The 21,592-nt window shown below is 49.9% G+C and overlaps 1 protein-coding gene across 7 annotated transcripts in view; it reads left to right on the forward strand.

The window, feature by feature from the left end:
- The window catches only part of MROH2A (maestro heat like repeat family member 2A), a 44,995-nt gene that overhangs the window by 13,756 nt on the left and 9,647 nt on the right, over positions 1 to 21,592 (forward strand). For 6 of the 7 annotated variants that reach the window (XM_083588154.1, XM_083588158.1, XM_083588157.1 and 3 more), the window contains 21 exons: positions 849 to 987; positions 1,617 to 1,657; positions 2,795 to 2,936; positions 4,257 to 4,309; positions 4,398 to 4,505; positions 5,560 to 5,679; positions 7,701 to 7,823; positions 8,058 to 8,228; positions 8,825 to 8,854; positions 10,121 to 10,252; positions 10,676 to 10,755; positions 11,253 to 11,361; positions 11,545 to 11,691; positions 12,975 to 13,079; positions 13,575 to 13,698; positions 14,339 to 14,454; positions 16,471 to 16,623; positions 18,587 to 18,741; positions 19,681 to 19,798; positions 20,387 to 20,574; positions 21,324 to 21,461. In XM_083588154.1, the coding sequence (XP_083444280.1) occupies positions 849 to 987; positions 1,617 to 1,657; positions 2,795 to 2,936; positions 4,257 to 4,309; positions 4,398 to 4,505; positions 5,560 to 5,679; positions 7,701 to 7,823; positions 8,058 to 8,228; positions 8,825 to 8,854; positions 10,121 to 10,252; positions 10,676 to 10,755; positions 11,253 to 11,361; positions 11,545 to 11,691; positions 12,975 to 13,079; positions 13,575 to 13,698; positions 14,339 to 14,454; positions 16,471 to 16,623; positions 18,587 to 18,741; positions 19,681 to 19,798; positions 20,387 to 20,574; positions 21,324 to 21,461 (2,492 nt within the window). The remainder of the gene's footprint in view (positions 1 to 848; positions 988 to 1,616; positions 1,658 to 2,794; positions 2,937 to 4,256; positions 4,310 to 4,397; positions 4,506 to 5,559; positions 5,680 to 7,700; positions 7,824 to 8,057; positions 8,229 to 8,824; positions 8,855 to 10,120; positions 10,253 to 10,675; positions 10,756 to 11,252; positions 11,362 to 11,544; positions 11,692 to 12,974; positions 13,080 to 13,574; positions 13,699 to 14,338; positions 14,455 to 16,470; positions 16,624 to 18,586; positions 18,742 to 19,680; positions 19,799 to 20,386; positions 20,575 to 21,323; positions 21,462 to 21,592) is intronic. The other variant, XM_083588155.1, reaches the window with a different exon arrangement.

A 21,592-nucleotide genomic window follows, 5' to 3' on the forward strand; every position in this document is an offset into this window, starting at 1 on the left:
GTGTGTTCTGAATCTATAGTGTTAATACGAGCCACTGGGGGTTTGCATAATACACTCTTGTTGGTAATGAAAGTTATAAAAGGGAACCACACTATGCCAGAACAATGTTGTTTGGCCAAACCCAGACAGCCCTGCTGTGGTGAATTAGATATTCCAAAAATGCCGTTCTTCCAGAGAAGAATGGCAGATCAAGTTGATGGATTATGCCAAAATGTCTAAAATGACCAGAAGAATCGGAAATCAAGAAGACCAAAATTTTAATACGGAATGGGGAAAATTTATAACTTATCTTAAAGACCATTGTTAACAGTTAAAATCATTAGTAGGACTGGAATATCACTTGTAGTTTAATGGTGAATTTTGGACACAATGGAGAGGTAAAAGATTTGGATTGTCATAAAAGATGCAGGAGGAAATGATTAACAATAGGACCCACAAAGGGGAGGTGATCCCTAGGCGCAGTGGTTTAGACCAGAGCACCACCTGCGTCCATATATATATATATATATATATATATATATATATATATATATATTCAAATAATGAAATTTCCTGTACCTTTTCTAACCATCTGGTTAAAGTCCAACATCTGGAAGGTACCACATTGGCTACCCCTGGCTAAGAGATCTGATCCAGAACCTTTTGTCCACTTAGCCTTGCAACATGTAGAGCAAAAGGGTGCCTCTGAGCATGTACTGACTGAGAAACTTGCCCCTTACAAGTGCAGGGCAGGGAAGTGATGTTGAGGTATGGAGGTGAATGACTGGGGCTTTAAGGAGAAATGGGCTCTGTAGGGCCAGGGAGGCAACTGGCTCCAAGCGCTGAACCCTCCCTCCTCTTCCTGGCAGGAATTGTGGACCAAGTTGCTGAGCTACCTCATGCAGCCCCCCTACATGGCTTTAGTCACCCCCCTCTGCCACGCCTTGAGACTGCTGGCAGAGCAGCGACTACGTCGGGTGGACCACAAGCAGAATGGCCTGGGGACAGGTGGGTGCCACCATGCCCGATACTCGCCCCTCCAAGGCGGGCAGCGCAGGAGTGGGGGAGCAGAATATGCATTGGGAGGCTGAGTTTGGTCAGAATCAAGTATACAATTCCAGACTTAACACTAAATACAAAACCTCTGGTAAATAAGCCATCATAGCTGCTAAAGGACCTTGAAAATTTGTGTCCCAGGCTTTTTAGACTCGTCTACCCATGTACCACCTGAAACGAAGGGGGCACAATTGTTGCCAGATGTGGAATATTTTGGCATTATTTGGCATTATTTTCAGCTCTCCTACCCCACTACAGGCAGCCCCCAAATGCCTCTCCAATCCCATTGATTTAGGGATGCAGATGAAGTTGTCTCAGGGTCCTCTGCCAGTCTGCAGGAGATTTTGGGGTAGACAGGATGGGAAGGGCCATAGCTCAGTGCAGAGAAGCTGCTTGGCAGGCAGAAGGCCCCAGCTTCAGTCCCAAGTGTCCCCTGGCTGAGCTGGGAAAGGCTCATGCCTGAAACCCACTGCCAGATGGATCAACTCTCTATCTCCCTAAGGGCAGCTTCTTACTATGTTCCTATTTACACCAGCCCCCACTTCCCTTCCCCTTGTTCTCTTCCTCTCTCCCCTTTCCAGGGGGTTTACCAACTCCACAAGAATTGATGGCACGGCTCCTGGTAAGTGATGTGGGTAACTGGGGAGGGGTGGGGAGTGGTTCAGGCTTCTAGCGGTTTCTGAAAGGGGGCTGCCTCGTTGCTAGACTCTTGGAGGAAACTGGACCCGAACTCACATATGCTTCCTAAGAAACTAGGTTGGGGGAGGCCCAGTTCAGTGGCAGAGCACCTGCTCTGCATGCAGAAGGGGCCCGTTGCAATCCCCACTGGCATCTCCAGCTAGGGCTGCGAGAGACCCCCTTTCCCTGCCTAAAACCCTTCAGAGACATTGCTGCAAGTTGGTGTGTAGTGTTGTAAACAAAATCTGCCCTTTTTCCCTTATGGGGTATCCAAGAGCCCATATAGAGTCCTTACGTGGGTTCCCTATTGGTAGGAGAAAATAACAGAGGCCAACCAGAGAATATTGAGAAGCAAAGCAGCTAGTAAGCCTGATCTTTATTAAAGCTGTTGCAACAGGGTGCTCCCCTCACATACAGGAGGACAGAGGAGGACCCAGAACAAAATTTAAAACATTTTAAATTGCCCACCCTGGAGTCCAAGACCACCCCCAGAAACATCATACATACATCACAGAAGAGGCATTCTACAACAGAAATCTGAGTGCGTTGTTTACCTCCTGTCTGGCAGGTTACCTGTTAATGGACACTTGATTAGATTACCTGGGAAGCCTGGCCAGTCTTTTGTAATGATAAATACTTAGTTCCTGAGCCAGGTCACAGGCTCACCCTATTCATACACAGACATACCCGTAAGACAGGATTTGTGAACGAAAAGACAATGGGGAGGCTGTTCCATTTTCCTTCGACCTTGCAGAGAAATATTTGAGGTCAATTTGGAAGGGACAAAATGGTTTCGGGACTTTTTCTGTGGGGTTTCAGACATGTGGTTTATATATGCAGTTATGGACATTTATCATATAATTCTTATAACAGTAGAATATAGAGAGTTAGCTGAAACAGGTGACTTGTTTAAAAATAAGTAAATAAAGCCTCCCTACCAGTCTGTGTTGGGTGTGGATTTAGGCTGGTGAGGATGGGACCCCAGTGGCCTCTAGACTCCAGAAGGCCACAGAGGTGGAAGCAGCCTGACCTGGGTGAACCACCTTCCTGACCTGGAGACCCTTGCTCTCCTCCTCTGCAGGCCCTCGCTGTCTCCCCCTTGGAAGGGACTGGCCGAGGGGCTGCCGTGCTGCTCCTGATGAACGCCCTACGCCCAGAGGCCTACAGGGATGTGGGGGAGCACTGGTGGGTGGAGATACCTGCCCTGGTCCGCTACCTGGAAGGTGAGATGAGAGGAAAAACCAACCCTCCCCTGCCCTGCCGAGCTCAGCTGACACACTTGTGTGTGCAGAGGGTCGATTTTTGCCAAGAGTTGCTGGCAGACGACCTCTCCTCTAGGATGGTGTCCGACCAAGCCACCACCTCCACATCTGCCACCAGGCCTGAGCCTGGAATCTCCTGACTCTTCCCCTAAGAAAGAAGAAGAAAACAAAACCAAAAAGCCTTTGGGGGGGGAATATATAAATTATTTCTTTGCTTATATATATTTATATATATATATATATATATATATTTACTGCATTTATGGGTTGTATTTATTGGTTTATATATATTTTATTTTATCTGCAGATGCAATAAACATAAAAACAAACAAATCATCAAGCTAAAAATAACAATAGGAACAGTCATAAGAACAAGAGGAATAAAAACACAAGATAGCAGAACCAGAAAACAATAATAGAAGGCTTTAAAAAAGGAATGAGTAGCATTTGGCCGCCACATATATTTGGCATGTTTTGAATAAATATGAGCCTTGTATTCCACTATGGAATGCATTTTATGCAATTTGTTGCATTTGTATCCCACTTTTTTCTCCAAGGAACTCAAGGTGGCACATGTGGGTTCTGCCCCACTCCTCATGTGATCCCCACAACAAGCATGTGAGTTAGGTTAAGGCGAGGCCCTCTGTGAGCTTCATGGCCGAGTAAGGATTCGAATCCTGGTCTATCCCATATCCTAATCCAACACTCTAAACACGACACCATGCCAGCTCTCTCCCCAGAACAGTACTGGGGAGGCCCCACCCAACCACCAGCTAGATCTGCTCAATTGCAGATGAATCCTTAGAGGTCTAATCTGGCAATATGCAGCATCAAAATTCACGCGCAATAATAACAACAGTAATTAATTCACTTGGCCAGGGAAATACTGTTAGTGAGTCAGAGTAACCCCTGGCAGCAGGAGTCCTACAGAGTTCTTCCCCCCTCTGTGCCTAAATTGGCACAGTTGATGCAGATCTGTGACATGGCCCTATCGCAAGAGTGGTTCAGGTGCCAGCCGCAACCCCAGTCTGGCAGTGGTTTTTATATGTTACTGGGTGGCACCTTGTTTTTATGATTGCGGGTTATCTATGGTAGTGACTCTGGCCCATCTCCAGCCTATGCCAGAATCACCCAGCCCTCCTTGGCTTCCCCCAAAGGAGCGCTGACTCCACTCCCCAGTGGCACCCCCTGCCTCAAGCCCTGGAGAGCTGCTGCCAGCCTGGTCAGACAGCACTGAGCTGGCTGGTCTGATTCTGTCGTAATGCTGCTCCTCTCCCAAAGGCCACAGCAAGTACACGCTGGAGCCCGCAGCCTGGGAAGCCAAACTCTTGGAGGTAACACCAGTGGGGCGAGCAAACGCACTGTTCCTGTGGCACTGCTGATCCTCCTCGGTGACCCCTGTTTCCACCGGTGCCTCCTCAGTTCCTGCAGAAGTCCTTACGGAGGAGCGAAGCGGGAGGCTGGAACCTGGTGCTGGGGAAGGAACTCTCCAAGCAGCTGAGCACCTACCACAACTCCTCTGCGGAGAAAGTCAGTGCATTTTCCTCTGCCCCCCCCAAATATCGGGTATCTCCCCATTCAGCTGTGCACAATGAATGCCCAGCCCCTCACCTTCCTATGAAGAGCTGGACTGGAGCATTCGCCAAAGGGGCGGGGGATGGTTTTGATCTGGTTCACCTGCAAAGCCAAAGCACTTTGTGAAGCAATTCACAAATCGAAACACATGGACGTCCTTCGAAATTTGCGCTTCTCTGAATTTTGCAGTGCCATTCTGCACCCATGTGTCCAGAAATGCATAGCCATTGACAGCCCTCTCCTCTGTGCATTTCTCCAGTCTAACCTAGTAAAGGCAAAGGGACCCCTGACCATTAGGTCCAGTCGTGACCGACTCTGGGGTTGCTCATCTCGCTTTATTGGCCGAGGGAGCTGGCGTACAGCTTCCGGGTCATGTGGCCAGCATCACTAAGCCACTTCTGGCGAACCAGAGCAGTGCACGGAAACGCCGTTTACCTTCCCGCAGGAGCGGTACCTATTTATCTACTTGCACTTTGATGTGCTTTCAAACTGCTAGGTGGGCAGGAGCAGGGACCGAGCAACAGGAGCTCACCCCATGGTGGGGATTCGAACGGCCAACCTTCTGATCGGCAAGTCCTAGTCTCTGTGGTTTAACCCACAGTGCCACCCGCGTCTAACCTAGTCTAACCTAGATGACTTTAAAAGAGGATTAGGCAAAAGCTTGAAGGAGATGGCTATTGGTGCTTCTTAGCCTTGATAGCTATGCTCTGCATCCATGGCGATGCTTCTGAATGCCAGTAGAGGAGAGGGTTGCTGTTGCACTCAAGTCCTGCTTGCAAGTTTCCCACTGGTGTGTCTGGGTGGCCACGATGTGAAGAGGATGCTAGTCTAAGATGGGCCCCCTTTGGCCCAGCGGCAGCTCCTTCTAATATACTGGAGGTAAATTGTGCCTAAGGTCTTGGCCGCGGTGGGTGAGACACCTTGGTTGTGGATGTGTGTGTCTGCTATGTCGTTGGCTGGCTGGGGTCTGCGCTGCTCAGCTTGCCACCACCTTCCCTCTCCCCTCTAGGGCTTCCTCTACAAGGCTTTGGGGATGGCGCTGTCTGCTGCAGGGGACGCGGATGGGGTGGCGCAGACATTTCTGGATCTGCTGCTGCACACAGATTACACGGAGGAAGCCCAGCGAAAGGCAAGCTCTGCTACTTGGGGGTGGGGGGGGCGTATGCCCTGCATTAACCTGCTTCCCTCCCCCACCCCCACCAAATGTACCCATGCAAGATATCATCACCAAATTTGGCACAACGGTTCCAGAGATCAAGCTGTGATTCCTGCCTTGCAGAGGACTGGACTTGACGATCCTCGGGGTGTCAGGAGCTCAGCCTACACTCGAGTAGGACCCTGGCAGAGACATATGCCCGACTGGCATGTTCCCTCCCTCCTGGTCGATCGTTCGGGAGCTTCAAAAGCTTTCTTCTGCCTGAACATCACAGTGATCGATGCCAACCGACACTGGCACACTTAGGGATCCGCAGAGTTTGCGCAGTTTACTTGACAGACCTCAGCAACTCAGCATTTTGGCTAATCTACTTTATTTGCATATAAACACACATGGAGCACTGCAACATGGCTTCCTCTCTCTCTAGCATCAGACAGCAAAGAGAAAAAGAACAAACTTCACAGAACACAGTAACACAAACATCCTGTCTCCGTCACTTCCCACTCTGTGGAGTCAAAACATACACCTTCATGTGATAGACAAAAATCCCATGACTGCAATCACGGAGCAGGAATTCTAACACGGGGATCCCTTCCAACTCTACAATTCTATGGTTCCGTGAGCTTGGCAGATAGTGGACTCTCCTTCACTGGAGGTTAGATGGCTGTGGGTCATGGATTCTTCCTGAAATGCAGGAATCGCAACTAAATAAAACCCCACAGGTGAGCATCTGAGCTCTGCTGAAAAGCCTCCAATGAAGGATAGCCCACCACCTTTTGAGGGAGTCTGTTCCATAGTCGAATAGCTCTTACCCTCAGAAAGTTTTTGCCCTTGTTTAGTCAGAATCTCCCTCCTAGTCATTTGAATCCATTGGTTCAGGTCCTCCCCTCTGGAGCAGCAGAAAACAAGCTGGCTCCATCTTCCGTGGGACAGCCCTTCAGAGATTTTGAGGCTGGCTCTCATATTACCCGTCGGCCTTCTGTTCTCCACACTACACATACCCTGAGATCATGGAACAGGTTTTTGTTTGTATTCTGAGACAATTGGATGCTACTCTGAATCAAGACAGTGGGCTGAACCTTTCAGAATTACACTGATTTTAACCAAATTTGATAGGAGTGTATATTCTGCTGTACCTGACAACCTGAACATGAAAATGCATAGTTTGTGTTTTTTTTCACCAAGGGACTAAAAATTTATGTATGTATCTTTTTGGTTTCTTCGTATTCCAGAGAAATGCTGGGTGCTTTCCACTAGTGCATAATGTTAGGGGACATTTCTAAAAATGTGAATATTATGCAAAATTGTACATTAGAAGAACTGGGTGATGCATCTTCATGAGGACTTAAAAACAATCTCAAAGTTATGCAGTAATATGGAGAATGGAACCTTAAGATTGGAAAAATGAGCAACTGAGAAATACAAAAATGGACTGATTCTCCCATCTCTATTTAAGGCTAAGTAGGGGCTGCAGCCCTGCTTGCTCCTCTTGCCAACCCCCCTACTTCCCTTGGCCTCACCAACCCATCTTACAGCTCACCTACCAACTAGCATCATCAGTGTCAGGTGGGCAGCAGCAGCAGAGCAGAATAGTTGCTGGGGAGCTGCCCTAGCCTGTCCTGACTGGTCCTCTGTTTGAGCTGCCAGCCTGCCCGCTCACTTGTCTGCCTGGGGCACGTGCCTGATAACACACTGGGGATGCCCAGCCACTTGCCTGCCAGCCTCCATCTCCACTTTCCTCCTCCTTGCTCTCTCACCATTGTCACAATGGCCCAGCTTATCATGCTGTAGTTTGTAGTGCCACCTGTTGGCCAGCACAAGAACTGCAGCACGATGGCGCTCTTTCATTGTTATTATATTTAAGAGATAAACTTGAAGTGTAGATAGACCTGGAAGAAGAAGATGGAAAAGCGGGCGGACTGGATCCTGTGGGAGGGAGTCCGGATTTTTCTGGAAGGTGGTTACAGCCTAGGGTCATTCCTTCTCACCCACAGGGGGTTTGCTGGTGTGTGGTCTATTGCGCTGAGGGACAGCTGACGGCTGTGCTCCAGACCCTGAGTCGCTTTGAGGAGGTGATCTCTGAGGGGGAGGATTCAGCTTACCATCACTTTGGCCAGGTTCAGACTTCTCTGCTTCCCCCCTTTTCTTTCTTCCCTCTCTCCCCCAGCGGCTGTGGAGTTGGGGAGGCATGAGAGCAGAATTTACCATTTCCAGGGCCATAGCTCAGTTGCAGAGTGAGTGACTGAGACTCTCATCGGAAGAGTCTTCTGCTCCTGCTTATGGAGGCAAATGGGAGCCCTGGGAGATGAGATGGCTTTGCCACGAATGCGAATCTACCTCCTCAACCATAGAGCTTGCCGGAGCCAGGGAGAGGCAGCGTGAAGAGCGCCCTCCTCCTGCTTTATAGCAGCATGGCGGTCCGTGCCCCCCGGGAACAGCTTCTGGCTCTGCTGGCGAGCGAGATTGTGCCGCGGATCCTGCGCCATTACACATCTAGCGGCCCAGAGTTGACTTACTTTGCGGTGAGTCTTCACCACCACAAATGGAGGGGAGCAGGCATAAGGATCAGGGCCAGAGTATGGGAAGGAGGGGTAGAGGGGCAGCTGGGAGGGAGCTAACTAGAAATAGGGCAGAGGGTACTGCAAAGGGGGTGCCCATGGGGAGCCTTGCATAGCTTGTGGCTCACATGTGGGTCAGCAGGTTGAAATCCCACCCAGCTACTCAACAGGGTGACCCTGGGCAAAGTACTTTTTCTCTGTGCTTAATCTATCTCGCAGGGTTGTTGTGGAAGCAAAAGCGGGTGGCTACCACTTTCGAGGCTGCAGTCATGGAGGTAGTCTAGATGCAACATGTCGGCTTCCCCCAACCTGGTGCCCACTGGGTGCAGAAGGGGCATGGTGGGAATTATGTCCCCAAACACCTGAAGGGTGCAGCTTTGGAGAAGGTGGCAGTGGGTGCTAATAAATGAAAAAGGAGGAGGTGGGAAGCAGGTGCTCACTGGATCTCTCAACTTCCTGTCACTGGCCAGGAATTGTCAGTGGAGGGACAGAGGGACATAGCCTAAGAGGAAGAAGACAGAATGGGGGCCATTCTGACAGCTGTCCTTTCTGTCTTGCAGGAACTGGGCTGCCCCACTGGGCGAAAAAAGGTACCTACTTGATACGCACAGGTTGTGGGGCCGGCTGGGAGTTGTTAAGCTGGCTTTCCTTTTTCAGGGAAAGGACCATCGTAGCTCAGAGTCAGAGCACCTGCTCTGCATGCAGAAGGTCCCAGGTTCAGTCCCTGTCAGCAACTCCAGGCAGGTCTGAGATTCTCCCCTGCCTGAAACCCTGGAGAGCTGCTGCCAGTCAGTGCAGACGACACAGACCTTGATGGTTGTCAGGAGTAGGTCAGTAATAACTCGCATGGTGTCCGTGAAGTTAACACTTTATTCAAAGCAACAAGACAGCTCAGGCCTATTAAGCACATCAACTTTTCCTGGCAGAGCTTGCCCCAAGGAGGCAATGGTGAGGACTGAAGATCCCTGCCTTCCCACAGCTGCCTAAGTTCTTTCCAAGCAATCTGAGGCTTTGTCATCTTGCCTGTATTTCCTCCACCCTTTTCATACCTCTTCTGGTTCTGGAGACCAGTGGGGAGGGGAGCTGGTCACAGCAGGAGAGGGAGAGTCCCTGGCTTCTTCAGCAATCTGCCTCATCTCTGCCTCTTGGTCCCCACTTCTGCTTCTGCCTTTGAGTCTGGACTGCTCTCTGCCACAGCCTCTTCCTGCTCACTAAACCCTGTTACCTCCTCCGCTCCTGACACCTCCTCCTCCTAGTCTGCTCCCTTTGACCACTCATTGCTGTCTCACCACCAATCCCCTGGCTCTGAGCCTTCCTCCCCTGGGGGTTCCCCAGCCGGCGCCTCCCACCACTCCTCCTCCACATCCGACCAGCCCACAACAATGGTTCTGACTGGGTATGAGTCAGCTTCCCATATACTACAGCTCAGTCATAAAGAATCTGCAGGTGGTCCCAGGTTCAATCCCCAACGGCGTCTACTGGCAGGGCTGTCACCTGTCTAAAACCCCAGATAGTCGCTGCCAATCAGGGTTAAGCAACACTGAGCCAGATAGGCTCCAATATCCCACATTCCTTTTCTGAGATGGGAGCGGTGGGGTTAGAAGCCAGGAGAGAAAGCATAAATCCAGTATATGTTCCTTTTGATCGCTGTTCTGGGAGTACATGATGACAAGGGTATGATGGATGGAATGAAACACTCCACGGGACAAAGGAGTCTTTATTAGCAAGGCTATGAGACTCTGCCCTCCTTTCAGAGCTTCCCCATAACCTCATCAAGGAAAGGTATGTATATATGTATGTATGTCTTTTTCCTTGTGGAGCCAGCCTCCTTCCTAGTCTTTCCTGTCCCTCCCCAGGGAGCCACAGACGCTGAGCTGGCCCTGAGCTTCTCCCAGTGTGTGTCTGAGATCAGCCTTTCGATCCTGAGCAAAGGCAATGCGCCGACCTTCTGCCTGCCCCAAAAACGCCTCCTGCTTGACCACCTCGTAGTGAGTTCCTTTTGTCTGCACTTAGGCGAAGCCATTGGAAAGGGTTAATAAAGTGTGTTTTTTAAAAATTCTGGTTGGGTGGTCAGTAGCTCATGCCCTGAAGAGCTGCTGGTGGGAAGAATCATAGAATTGTGGAGTTGGAAGGGACCCCAAGGGTCATCCAGTCCAACCCCCGGCAATGCAGGAATCTCAGCTAAAGCATCCATGACAGATGGCCGTGAATGACGTCAAATTTTCACTTGCCCTGGTCACCCATCAGGTCTGCCCTGGAAGGTGAGTGACGGCCTAAGGTGTGCTTCCCAAAGGATAGCAACCCTTTGGGGAGGATCCTTTGGAAGGATTCAAGCCAAGGTCTTGACTTTCTTCCTGACCAAGGGTTCATTTCCCATGCCTTGCACTTCCCTTGCACGGCATTTGTTCCAGGACATTATCAAAGCAGAGCCCCTCGACGCCCTTGTATCCCCCGTCCGCCAGCAAGTGATGGTTGCCCTCCGGCACTTGAGGTGAGTACCCCATTTCCAGCACCCCTTCTTTTTATGGGGTGTCCATCCATCTGAGCCACTTTCAAGCTCTGATTTCAAAGCCCAAGCTTAGTTCTGGAACCCCAAGTGCCTCTGAACATACACAGAGTGCCATATTACCGCAGACAGCCCTCGTTCATCTTGAAAGAATATTTTGATTTTCCAGGACAGGGTGTGACCCAGCCTCTTTCCACTGTTTAGTTTCTCTGCCGTTAATGGCCTGCCGGCCTCTGGGATGGGTTTTCACAAATGCTGCCCCCCACTGGCTGCTGTAGGCATCAGCTGGCAAACCTTTCGTGTGGGAATCTACCCTTGGGTCACCCAGATATGGAGCCCTCAGCCACTTTGGCTCCAGAACGCATAGAATTCTCGAGTTGGAAGGAAACCCCAAGGGTCATGTAGTCCAACCCCCTGCAATACAGACTCGGGTATGGTCAAGAAAGATGTTAACCCTGACAACCTTCCTCTTCTCCCTTCAGCCATGTGCCAGAGCAGCTGAGCCGGGAGGAGAACCAGGCACTGGCAGAGGTGGCCCTGAGCAGCGTCTTCGCTCTTCCTCCTTTGGGGCTGGCAGAGGATGCAGGCCAGGTGTGCATGTGTGTCGGGACGGGGCTGGCTGCTTGGGAGCTGATTGCCCGCTGAAAGAGGAGCACTCCAGGGGCTGCAAAATGTTCCTTGTAAATCTTTTTGAGGATTTAGTACCCTCAAGTGGTATATCAATTTTGTTAAATAAAAAACAACAACAGCATTCTGCTCCTTCTGCACCACTAGGCACCGCTGCCTTCCAGCGTTCATGCGCTACATACGGGTGCCCTGACATCCCTGTCGGAACTGGTGGAGACTCTGCTGGAGGAAGAGGTGGTGAGGGTGGAGCAAAGGGAGAGTGCCAATTTGCAGTGGTTCCAACAGGCCTTCCAGGTGAGCAGGGCGGGAGGTGGCCTCTGCGTCAAGTTTCTAGTCCTCACTGCTAAATCTGTCTTCTCCCTGCTGCTCTCCTTTTCCTCTCCTCCCACATTTTGCTCCCAAGCCAGAGGGAGGGCAAGGTAGATGTCACAGGAGTGTACAGGTCGATAATCACACAGTTCAAAGTTGGAGATAATTCTTTATTAGCAAAAACGTGGTCTCCACAGACTTGGTGGAGTGTCAGGCCTAATGAGCAGAGCAGTTCATTCCCAGCAGTCTTACTCAATGAAAATCAGTTGCCAGGACTGAAAATCCCCACCTCTTCCCTACCATCTGAGTCCCCTCCTCTTCAGGATTTTCCCCAAGCAATCTGAGACTGCACCTGCATGAAGCTAACTTCTCCTTTGCCCTCTTCATGCCTCTTATGGTTCTGGGAGACAAGAGGGAAGGGGAGCTGGTCACAGCAGGAGGGGGAGACACCTGTGACTCCTCTCTGCCTCTTGGCCTCCCTCCTATCCTGCTTCAGCTTCTGCCTCTGAGTCTGGATTTCTCTCTGCCACAGACTCTCCCTGCTCACTAAACCCTGTTACCTCTTCAGCTTCCGACACCTTCACTTCCCAATCTTCTCCCTCTGACCACTCATCGTTGTCCCACCACCACTTCCCTGACTCTGGGCCTTCTTCCCTTGGGGGTTCCCCAGCTGGTTCCTCCCACTACTCCTCTGTGCCCAACCAGTCCAGGACAGTGGGGCTCTTGAGAAGCCAGAGCTGTGTGTATTCATTTATTTGCATCACCCCAGTTCTCCATTAAGCTTCTGTTCAGAGCAAGGCAACGTACAACAAAAGATCAAAAACGACAGAGGCTCAGGCAGAATACAACACATTCTGAGTGAAGATAGAGAGACTCAGTTGGATTAGATCAGCTAAAGCTCTCTTGAGAAGGGAAAAGATCACTTTTGGGGGCTTTCTTGACCTCCGGAAGCAAAGGCATTGAGTGAATGTTTGCTGGAAGTGGGTTTCACAAGTGCGGGGCCAACACCAAGCAGGCCCCATCTGAAATGATTAACTACTACACCCTGCAAGGGCCAAGAGGACTGCCCCCTCCAATCTTGAATCCAGCTCTGCTAGCAGGACATTCTCTAGACATGCTCCACCCTCCAACTCGCTCTGTGGGGTTTCTGGGAGGGAGAAGCCTTGCCCACAGTTAACCAGCATGGCTTCTGGGTTGCCAGGGCAAAGGCGGGCTGGTTCAGGCCAGGGGCTGATTGTTCCTCCCCCTCTCCTTCATTTTTCCCGCAGCTCCTGGGGTACTGGATGGTGTCGGAGCGGGAATGGGAGCGTGCCCGTGCTTTGCAGCTTGGGGTGCACTTGCTTCGGGCCCATTGCCAGAAGACCAGCGCTTCTGTGAGTAAGGCCATACTCAGATGGATTAATGGTCTCACTTGATATAAGGCATCTTCTGATGCTCCTACTTAACAGTCCTTGATTCCAAACCATGAGGATTAGAATCTTATTTTGGGGAAGGGCCATAGCTCAGATTTGCCTTGCATGCACAAGGTCCCAGGTTCAATCCCTGGCATCTCCAGGTAAGGCAGGGAACATCCCCAGCCTGAAACTCTGGACAGACACTGCTGCCAGTCAGTGGAGACAGTATTGAGCAAGATCAGTCAATGGTTTGACTCAGCATAAGGCAGCTTCCTGTGTTCCCAAAAAAATTACCAGTGCAAAGGTTGCTTCTTCTTACAAGCCTGACCTGGGTTCCTAGTTCATTCAGAATATTGAGGACCAGAATCTTGCTTTATTCCTAGGGGCAGTCTTAGCTGCCAATCAGTGTGGACAATGCAGACAAATGGCCTGAATTGGTATATGGCAGCTTCCTTTCTCCCTCTTTTTGCACAGCCACGGATCCCCCCGGAGCAATTCAGCCGCCTGGCTGGGGCGCTGGGGCCTTTCACCTGTGACGTGCTGGGCAGCATCCGGCAGGGTGCCGTCGACTGCATCAGGGTCTTGCTAAGCACCCAAGGTGAGCTTGTCTAGCCCCTTTTGCAATGTAGGTCTTCCTTACTTGGGAGGAACTTCCTACTCCATCCTCATCTGGAGAGCTGCTGCCAGTTGGTGCAGGCAATATTGGGCTACAGGGACCAGTGTGCTAATTCCCTTTATTTATTTAATCGATCAATTAATTAACATACCACTTTTATCTTCCAAGGATCCCAAGGTGGCATACATGGTTCTCCTCCCCATTTCACCCTCACAACAACCCTGTGAGGTAGGCTAGGCTAAGAGGTGGTAACTGGCCCCCAAGGTCACACCCAAGTGAGTTTCACGACTGAGCGAGGATGCTGCTATGCCCAGATCCCATTTGCGGGCTTCCCATTAGGCAATCTAGTTGATCACTATGAGAACAGGATGCCAGATGGTACAGGAGGCATAGAATTATAGTGCTGGAAGGGGATCTCCAAAGATCATCAACTTCTGCAAGGCGGGAATCACAGCTCAAGAATCCCCTGACAGAGGACCACCCAACCTCTGCCTCAAAACCTCCAATGAAGGAGAGTCCGTCAGCTTCCGAGGGTGTCCATCCCATGGTGAAGTGGTTCTTGTCATCAGAGAGTTCTTTCTGATGTTGAGTCGGAATCTCCCTTCTTGGGTATCTCCTGCAGGCACCCAAAGGCCAAGGGGTCGCTTGGTGGCCTGGCAGCTCCACTGCATCCAACGCAAGCTCCGGAGCGAGAGCAGCCCCCGGGAGGTGCGCACGGCCTCTCTCCAGCTGGCGAAGGTATTGTAGGGTGGGGACCTCAGGAGGAAGGTGCTTGGGAGAAGGTATCAACCTGGAGAATAGCACCCCTAGGCAGGATTCATCCTCCTGGGGCTGCGGATCATGGGGCAAAGGACACGTGCCTTGGCCCTGGATGATGCCAGTGCCAGCCAAGGGTTGCCACCTTTTAGGCAAGGCAGAAGTTCAACAGGTGCAGCAAAGAGGTTCAGTAATGAGAAAAGTCCCCGCCTTTCCCATGTCTACCCGTTGTGGTGCCCTTAAAGCAGGCATGGGCAAACTTGGCCCTCCAGCTGTTTTGGGACTACAACTCCCATCATCCCTAGCTAACAGGACCAGTGGTCAGGGATGATGGGAATTGTAGTCCCAAAACAGCTGGAGGGCCAAGTTTGGCCATGCCTGCCTTAAAGCAATGGGCAAAGCCAGATAGGTGGCAATCCTTTTGAAGAGCTGGATCGACCCACCAACATCCTGGTGTGATAAGCACTGGGTGCTGAGACTGGGATCAGGAGTCCCAAATCCAAGCCCTAACCCTTAACCACAAGGCCTAGGAGAGGTCTCTTTACGTTCCTGCAAGCTTCAACCATCAGGCAAAATGTGCATACCAAAAAGGAAAATATCTGCACTAACAAGCTGACAAATTATGTTTCTTTATTGGATTTATATCCCACATTTTTCTCCAAGGAGTTCAAAGTGGCATCTGTGGTTCTCCCCACTGCTCATTTAATCCCCACAACAACCCTGTGAGGAAGGTTAGGCCGAGAGGCAGGGACTCCCCCCCCCCCAAGTCACACCAGGTTAACTTTGTGGCCAAATGGGAGATTTGAACCCTAGTCTTCCAGGTCTGACACGCTAACCACTACAGCACACCGGATATCCCTGAGGATGAAAAAAGAAAATCGCAAATTGCTGCAAACGTGGAGAAGTCCATTTAAGATTGGGGGGGGGGGGATGAGAAACAGAGAGAAGGGCAATGGGCAGATTGATCCATCTCTCCCCATACTCTGGCCTCATCTTCTGCCAGGCAGCCATCCCAGTGAAACCCAGAGAAGGGCAGGTAGGCAGGCAAGACTCTGGCAGAGGGCTTTGGGGAGTTGGTGGGGGGGGAGAGATCCTTTTTTTAACCTTACTCTCACCTCCATGTAGGATCCCAAGAGATCCACTTGCAGGCACCCTGCTTGGTAAATATAGTAACAAAACTATTTCAACCCTGTCATATACCATACTTTTCGCTCTATAAGACACACTTTTTCCCTCCTAAAAAGTAAGGGGAAATGTGTGTGCGTCTTATGGAGCAAATGCAGGCTGCGCAGCTATCCCAGAAGCCAGAACAGCAAGAGGGATTGCTGCGCAGCACTCCCTCTCGCTGTTCTAGCTTCGCCACACGAAGCCTCTTCAGGGCAGGGGGAGCCTTCATCCCGCTGCCCTGAGGAGGCTTCACGTGGCTATCCCAGAAGCCAGAGCAGCGAGAGGGATCGCTGCGCAGTGCTCCCTCTTGCTGTTCTAGCTTCTGGCTTAGCCCCTCAGTCCCTTCCCCCACCTCCCAGAAAAGCCCCCAAGAGCCGCGTTCCCTTTAAAGAGCCGTGCAGAGCGTGTGTGCGGCTCTTGGGGGCTTTTCCCCAAGGAGGGAGAAGGGCGGCCCATCAGTGACAGGCTGCCCTTCTCCCTCCTTGGGGAAAAGCCTGCAAGTGCTGCACACACGCTCCACGCAGCTCGTGAAAGGGAGCACTGAGCAGAGCCTGGGATGCATACAGGCTCTGCTCAGCGCTCCCTTTAAAGAGTATTTTTTTTCTTGCATTCCCCCTCTAAAAACTAGGTGCATCTTATGGTCAGGTGCGTCTTATGGCGTGAAAAATACAGTGCCTATCCCTGCCCCCCACCCCCTAAAATACCCCAGAACCTCCATGACCCTAAGTTAGTCACAGCACCTTCCCAAGGAAGGAGAGGGTGTGGAGCTGGCAACCAAAGGTGGGGCGCATCTGAGCACTTTCTCCCCACTACCTTCCTGCCCTGGTTCAGGTTGTCAGCCGCGCTCTGCCCCCGCAAGAGATCCTGGCCTTCCTGCACACCTTGCTGGAGCAGCTGAGAGCCGTGAGCCCCACCTGCGACCAGGCCGTCCTCCTGTGGTTTGAGGTGGTCGTGAAGGAGCAGAGGGCAGCCTTGAAGGACAAGGTAAGGGCCGGGTGAGGGAGGGACTTGACCAGCGGTTCCCAAAGTGGGAGGTAGCGCCCCCCCTGGGGGGCAGTGGGATTACCTAGGGAGGCGCTAAGAGGCAAATGGGTGGCAGGGGGCTGCTAGATGTGTAAACAGCTATCAGGCTATCGCTGGGTCGTTCATCGATGTTGTTGAATTAATTCAACAAAACAGTTTGAAATGGATTTTGAATAAATGTGCAATTAATCAATACCGTTTGGGATTTCTTTGTGTTATTATCTTCCACAGTGGGTGGTGCAAAATGATTTCTGTACGGTAGAATAGTGGGGTACCGGGGTACTGAGTTTATGGAATCAACCAAAAAGGTTTGGGAAACGCTGGGTTAGACCTAAAGAGCTTTCAGATTTTGTTGCATGAAAATGTATAAAATATCTGTAAATGTATAAAGAAATGTATAAAATATTAGAGAATCACTGTAAACACATAAAGACACTAACAGGACTGAGATAAGATTCACAACGTTTAATTAAGGAGCATCCTATTTGAGATAAAACTGGATAATATATTAAGTTTGATATAGGATGTTGAAATTTAAAATGCTGGGAAATAAATTTGACATAAGAAAGCCAGTTGAAGGAGGGAGGGAAGTCGAGCTCAGCAGAGCACAGGTTATAAGGTTGCTATATCAATATATTATATAATCGTTAAAAGCTGTAAAATAAAAAAAAAATTGTACATGAAAAAGGTATAAAATAAAGCCTGTATTTGGTCCTCCACTTCCTAAATCCTACAACTGTAGAGTTGGAAGGGACCCCAAAGGTCCTCTAGTCCAACCCCCTGCAATGCAGGAATCACAGCTAAAGAATCCTGACAGATGGCCATTCAACCTCTGTTTTAAAAGTTCCAGTGAAGGAGAATGCACCACTTTCCAAGGGAGTCTGTATCACTTCATTATCATTTTTCTCCCTATGACAGCTATTGAGGCCAGTTTGAGAACTGGATTACCAAAGAGGTGAATGAGACCCCATTTTAGGAGAGGGCTCTTGTGATTAGTCCCAGTGAGAAAAGGATTCTGGGTCTAGCAGACCCTTCTGATGTTCTTGTGAGATTACCAGCCTCATATAACCAACATACCAAAGTCTAATTAACGCATGAAGGGGTTAATATCATAGAGTAAGCTGTCCTGCCAGGCTTATCTGTGTCCACTTACTTTACATTGGGAGGAAATCAGTAAACTAGCCTATTGTTGTACCTTCAGTCTACTTGAGAAGCTCAGCCTGTGAAGAGGTTTTGAGCTGGTTGCTCCAGCTCAAACTGCCTGGCTCTCAGCAGCCATTTTTGAGCTCCTATACCAATAATTTAGGAACTTCCACCGCTTTGGAAGTAAACAGTTTTACTGCCTGTGCAACCTGTCTGACTGATGTATGGAAAAGCACATGAACCTGACCTTTGGAGAGTTTGTAAATAAACCATTTTTAACTTACTAAACGTGTGATCTTTTCCTATTCTGGGGGAAGAGGGGACTATTTTGGAGCTCACTTGGAAATACGTATTTTTAAAGGTTTAACAGCCTATATTTCCATGCTTTGCTTTGCCACATGTTTTGTGATTTTAGATCAGGCATAGGCAAACTCCAGCCCCCCCGGATGTTTGGGACTACAATTCCCATCATCCTTAGCTAACAGGACCAGTGGTCAGGGATGATGGGAATTGTAGTCCCAAACATCTGGAGGGCCGGACTTTGCCTTTGCCTGTTTTAGATCTCTTCTGGGGTTCTCTCACCAAAGAGTACTTGCCGCAAACCTGGATTTGGCATCCAGGGAATCCTCCTTTCCATATATCTATTCCTCCTCACACCTGAACCAACATGTATTATGATGCTGGACATAAGAAGGCTTCTCTTATGCTCCTAGAAATGGCACCCCAAATATATGAGGGTTACAGAGCTTCTTCACCCCCCCCCCAACCTTGTCCTTTCTAGATCCCCGACCTGGTGGCTGTCATTTGCTCCTATGTGCAGCAATCAGAGGATGCAACTCAGCGCCATTGCCTGGCCCAGGCCGTCTGTGTGCTGACGGAGCGCCACTGCAGGGCGGTCTGTGCCACTCTCCTTCAGCAGGCCCTCCTCCCAGACAGGTGAGTGCAGGACTCCAAGGGCTCAGAAGCAGGCGTCGGGAGTGTGCTCTGCTCTTTGAACTGGAACCCAAGACCCCCATCCCACCCCCACCCAAGAAAAGCCCTCCTCCTAAAACAACAGGGGGCGATGGACTTCCAGTTAGAAGATGGCGCCTGAAGCAAGTCTCCTGTGAGCCTCAGCAGAGTGAGTAAAGGTAAAGGGACCCCGACCATTAGGTCCAGTCGCGGATGACTCTGGGGTTGCGGCGCTCATCTCGCTTTACTGGCTGAGGGAGCCGGTGTACAGCTTCCGGGTCATGTGGCCAGCATGACTAAGCCGCTTCTGGCGAACCAGAGCAGCGCACGGAAACGCCGTTTACCTTCCCGCCAGAGTGGTACCTATTTATCTACTTGCACTTTGACGTGCTTTCGAACTGCCAGGTTGGCAGGAGCAGGGACCGAACAACGGGCGCTCACCCCGTCGCGGGGATTTGAACCGCCGACCTTCTGATCGGCAAGTCCTAGTCTCTGTGGTTTAACCCACAGCGCCACAGCTTTTAAAAAATAATAAGCGGAAAAGACACACTCCCGGAAAACAAGCTTATATCCCAGCCAGATAAGGACTCCGGGAGTCGCCGGACGGCACTTTAAACATCCTCCCTTCCTTTGAGGCTCTTCTAAAGCCCCTTTGAAATCCCACTGAAGCCATCCAAAACTCCTTGAGGTTACCTAAAACTATCTGAGGCTAATTACAACGCTCCGAGTTTCTTTCAAACAAAGCCCTCAAATATACGGATGGGACAAAGTACCCCAAATCTAGTCCGGGGATGGTACTCACAACAGGGGATGCCTCTATGCAGTATTTTGTGGGCATCTGTACTGGAAACCCAACCCTTGGCGCTGTTCCTGCAGAGCGGCACTCTTTCTCTGAGTCTGCTGACCATCTGTGCCATTCCCCAGGGCAAGGATGGAGCTTTTGGTGGCTGTAGCAGCGCACAAGGATAACAGCGAACCTGTCCTGAGGCATCTGCTCAACGTGGTGAGAGGCGAAGGAAGGGGCACCCCCAGCTACATCATGGTGAGTGCTCTGCTAAGCGTAATGGTTGAATGTGCATTGAAATGGAAATTCTAATGGGCCTGTATTGAATACAGGCAACTCTCCGTGGGCTCCGGGGTTGGGCTCCGGGTCATGGCATGAAATTGCGTCAATCGTCAATCCATCCATTGACGTTGGAGCTCTCTCAACTGAGTTGAGAAAAACGACCAAGGGTACATATTGATATAGGAATATATTAGATAAAATGTAAAGACATATACAATAATAAGAGTACATTCATTTGTGAAAAAGGAATATATAACGGGATAGACAGGAAGTCTAAAGTGTTGGTACATATATGATTTTGGAATAGTTTTTTGTCCTTGTTTCTTTTCTTTAGGTATATCAACTTTGTATACATGCTGAAAATTATATTATAATAAGCCTTGTGATGTAATATGATAATGTTTACCGAGTTAGCATAAGAACGTTAATAAATAAATAAAACTCAAAAAAAAGAAGGGGAAAAAAGAACGAAAGAAATTGCGTGAAATCAGAAATAAAAAAATAAAGTTTTATTTAAAAAGTTTTTGCATTAAATAAATAAATAAATAAAAACCCCTGTTCCAGGCTCTTGTGTCCCTCCGGGAGGGAGTCCTGGCTCCGGAGGGCTGCACCAGCCAGCTCCCGCTGCTCTCAAAGCTGTGCCACGCTCTCTTGTGCCAACTCAGCAGCATGGACCTGAATACAGAGATACCCGACCCTTCTTCTCTGAAACGGATGGCGTGCAGCAGGATGGTGCCGCTGGAGCCCCGCAGGTAGCGCCCATCTTCCGTCAGTCCCGGGTGGCGTCTCCTTCCGCTGCCCTTCCCCACAAGTGCACTCTTTGTGGGGCTTCCTGTGTGTTTTCCCCAGAAGCTGCCATAAGTTAAGAATGCTGCAGCGCGATTGCTGACAGGAGCAGAGCCTTGTCGAAATGCAACACCTCTGCTCAGAGAGCTGCACTGGTTGCCAGTCTGCCACTGGGCCAAGTTCAAGGTGTTCCTAGAAGCATAGAAAGCCCTTAACCACTTGGGAGCAGTTTACCTGCAACATCGGCTTACCCCACTTCTGCCCACTCAAAACGCTTCAGTCTGCGGAACTGGCACTGCGACGGGTGCCACATAATCCCGTTCTGTGTTTGTAAGAACTCCATCTTTTAGTGTGGCAGCACTTACACTTTGGAACTCCCTGCCTCTTGACACCAGGCAGGTGCCTTCTTCAGTGTAATCTTTTCAAACCACTCTTGTTCAGACAAGCCTAACTAGACGTTCAGAAAGTCAATGCAAGTTTTGTTCTCTTTTTAGTGCGTTTTAAGTTTTGAAAAGCCTTAGATTGTTCTTGTAAGTTCTTCTTAATGATAATTTTGTTGTGTTATCTTTTTTGCAAAATGCTTTGAGGTTTCTTTTTTTAAAAAAATCAAGCAGCATGTAAATTTTATGAAATTAAATAAACAAATAGGGGGGGGCAGGGGCTTTGCCTGGCTCCAAACTGACTGGGGAAAGGAGTCTTTGGTTTTGTCTCCCAGGCAGGCTGTGCTGGTGCTACAGGCTGTCCTCAGCAGAGCTCTCCCGGAATCGGCGGGGGAGATGGATGTCTCGGGAGACACCTGGAGCTTCCTGATGCAGCCGGGCAGTTACCTGAAGGGTGTCGCCCTCCTAGCCAGGTGATTCTTGTGCTCAGATCCTACCTGTGGGTTCCAATAGGCCTCTGGCCTATTTATTTTAGAAATTTTTTAGCATACAATATTATTTGCATTCTTCCATAACAAATTACATATCTTATAGGGGTTCTTCT

Source organism: Podarcis filfolensis (genome assembly GCF_964270895.1).
Source record: "Podarcis filfolensis genome assembly, chromosome: 15".
NCBI lineage: Eukaryota > Metazoa > Chordata > Lepidosauria > Squamata > Lacertidae > Podarcis > Podarcis filfolensis.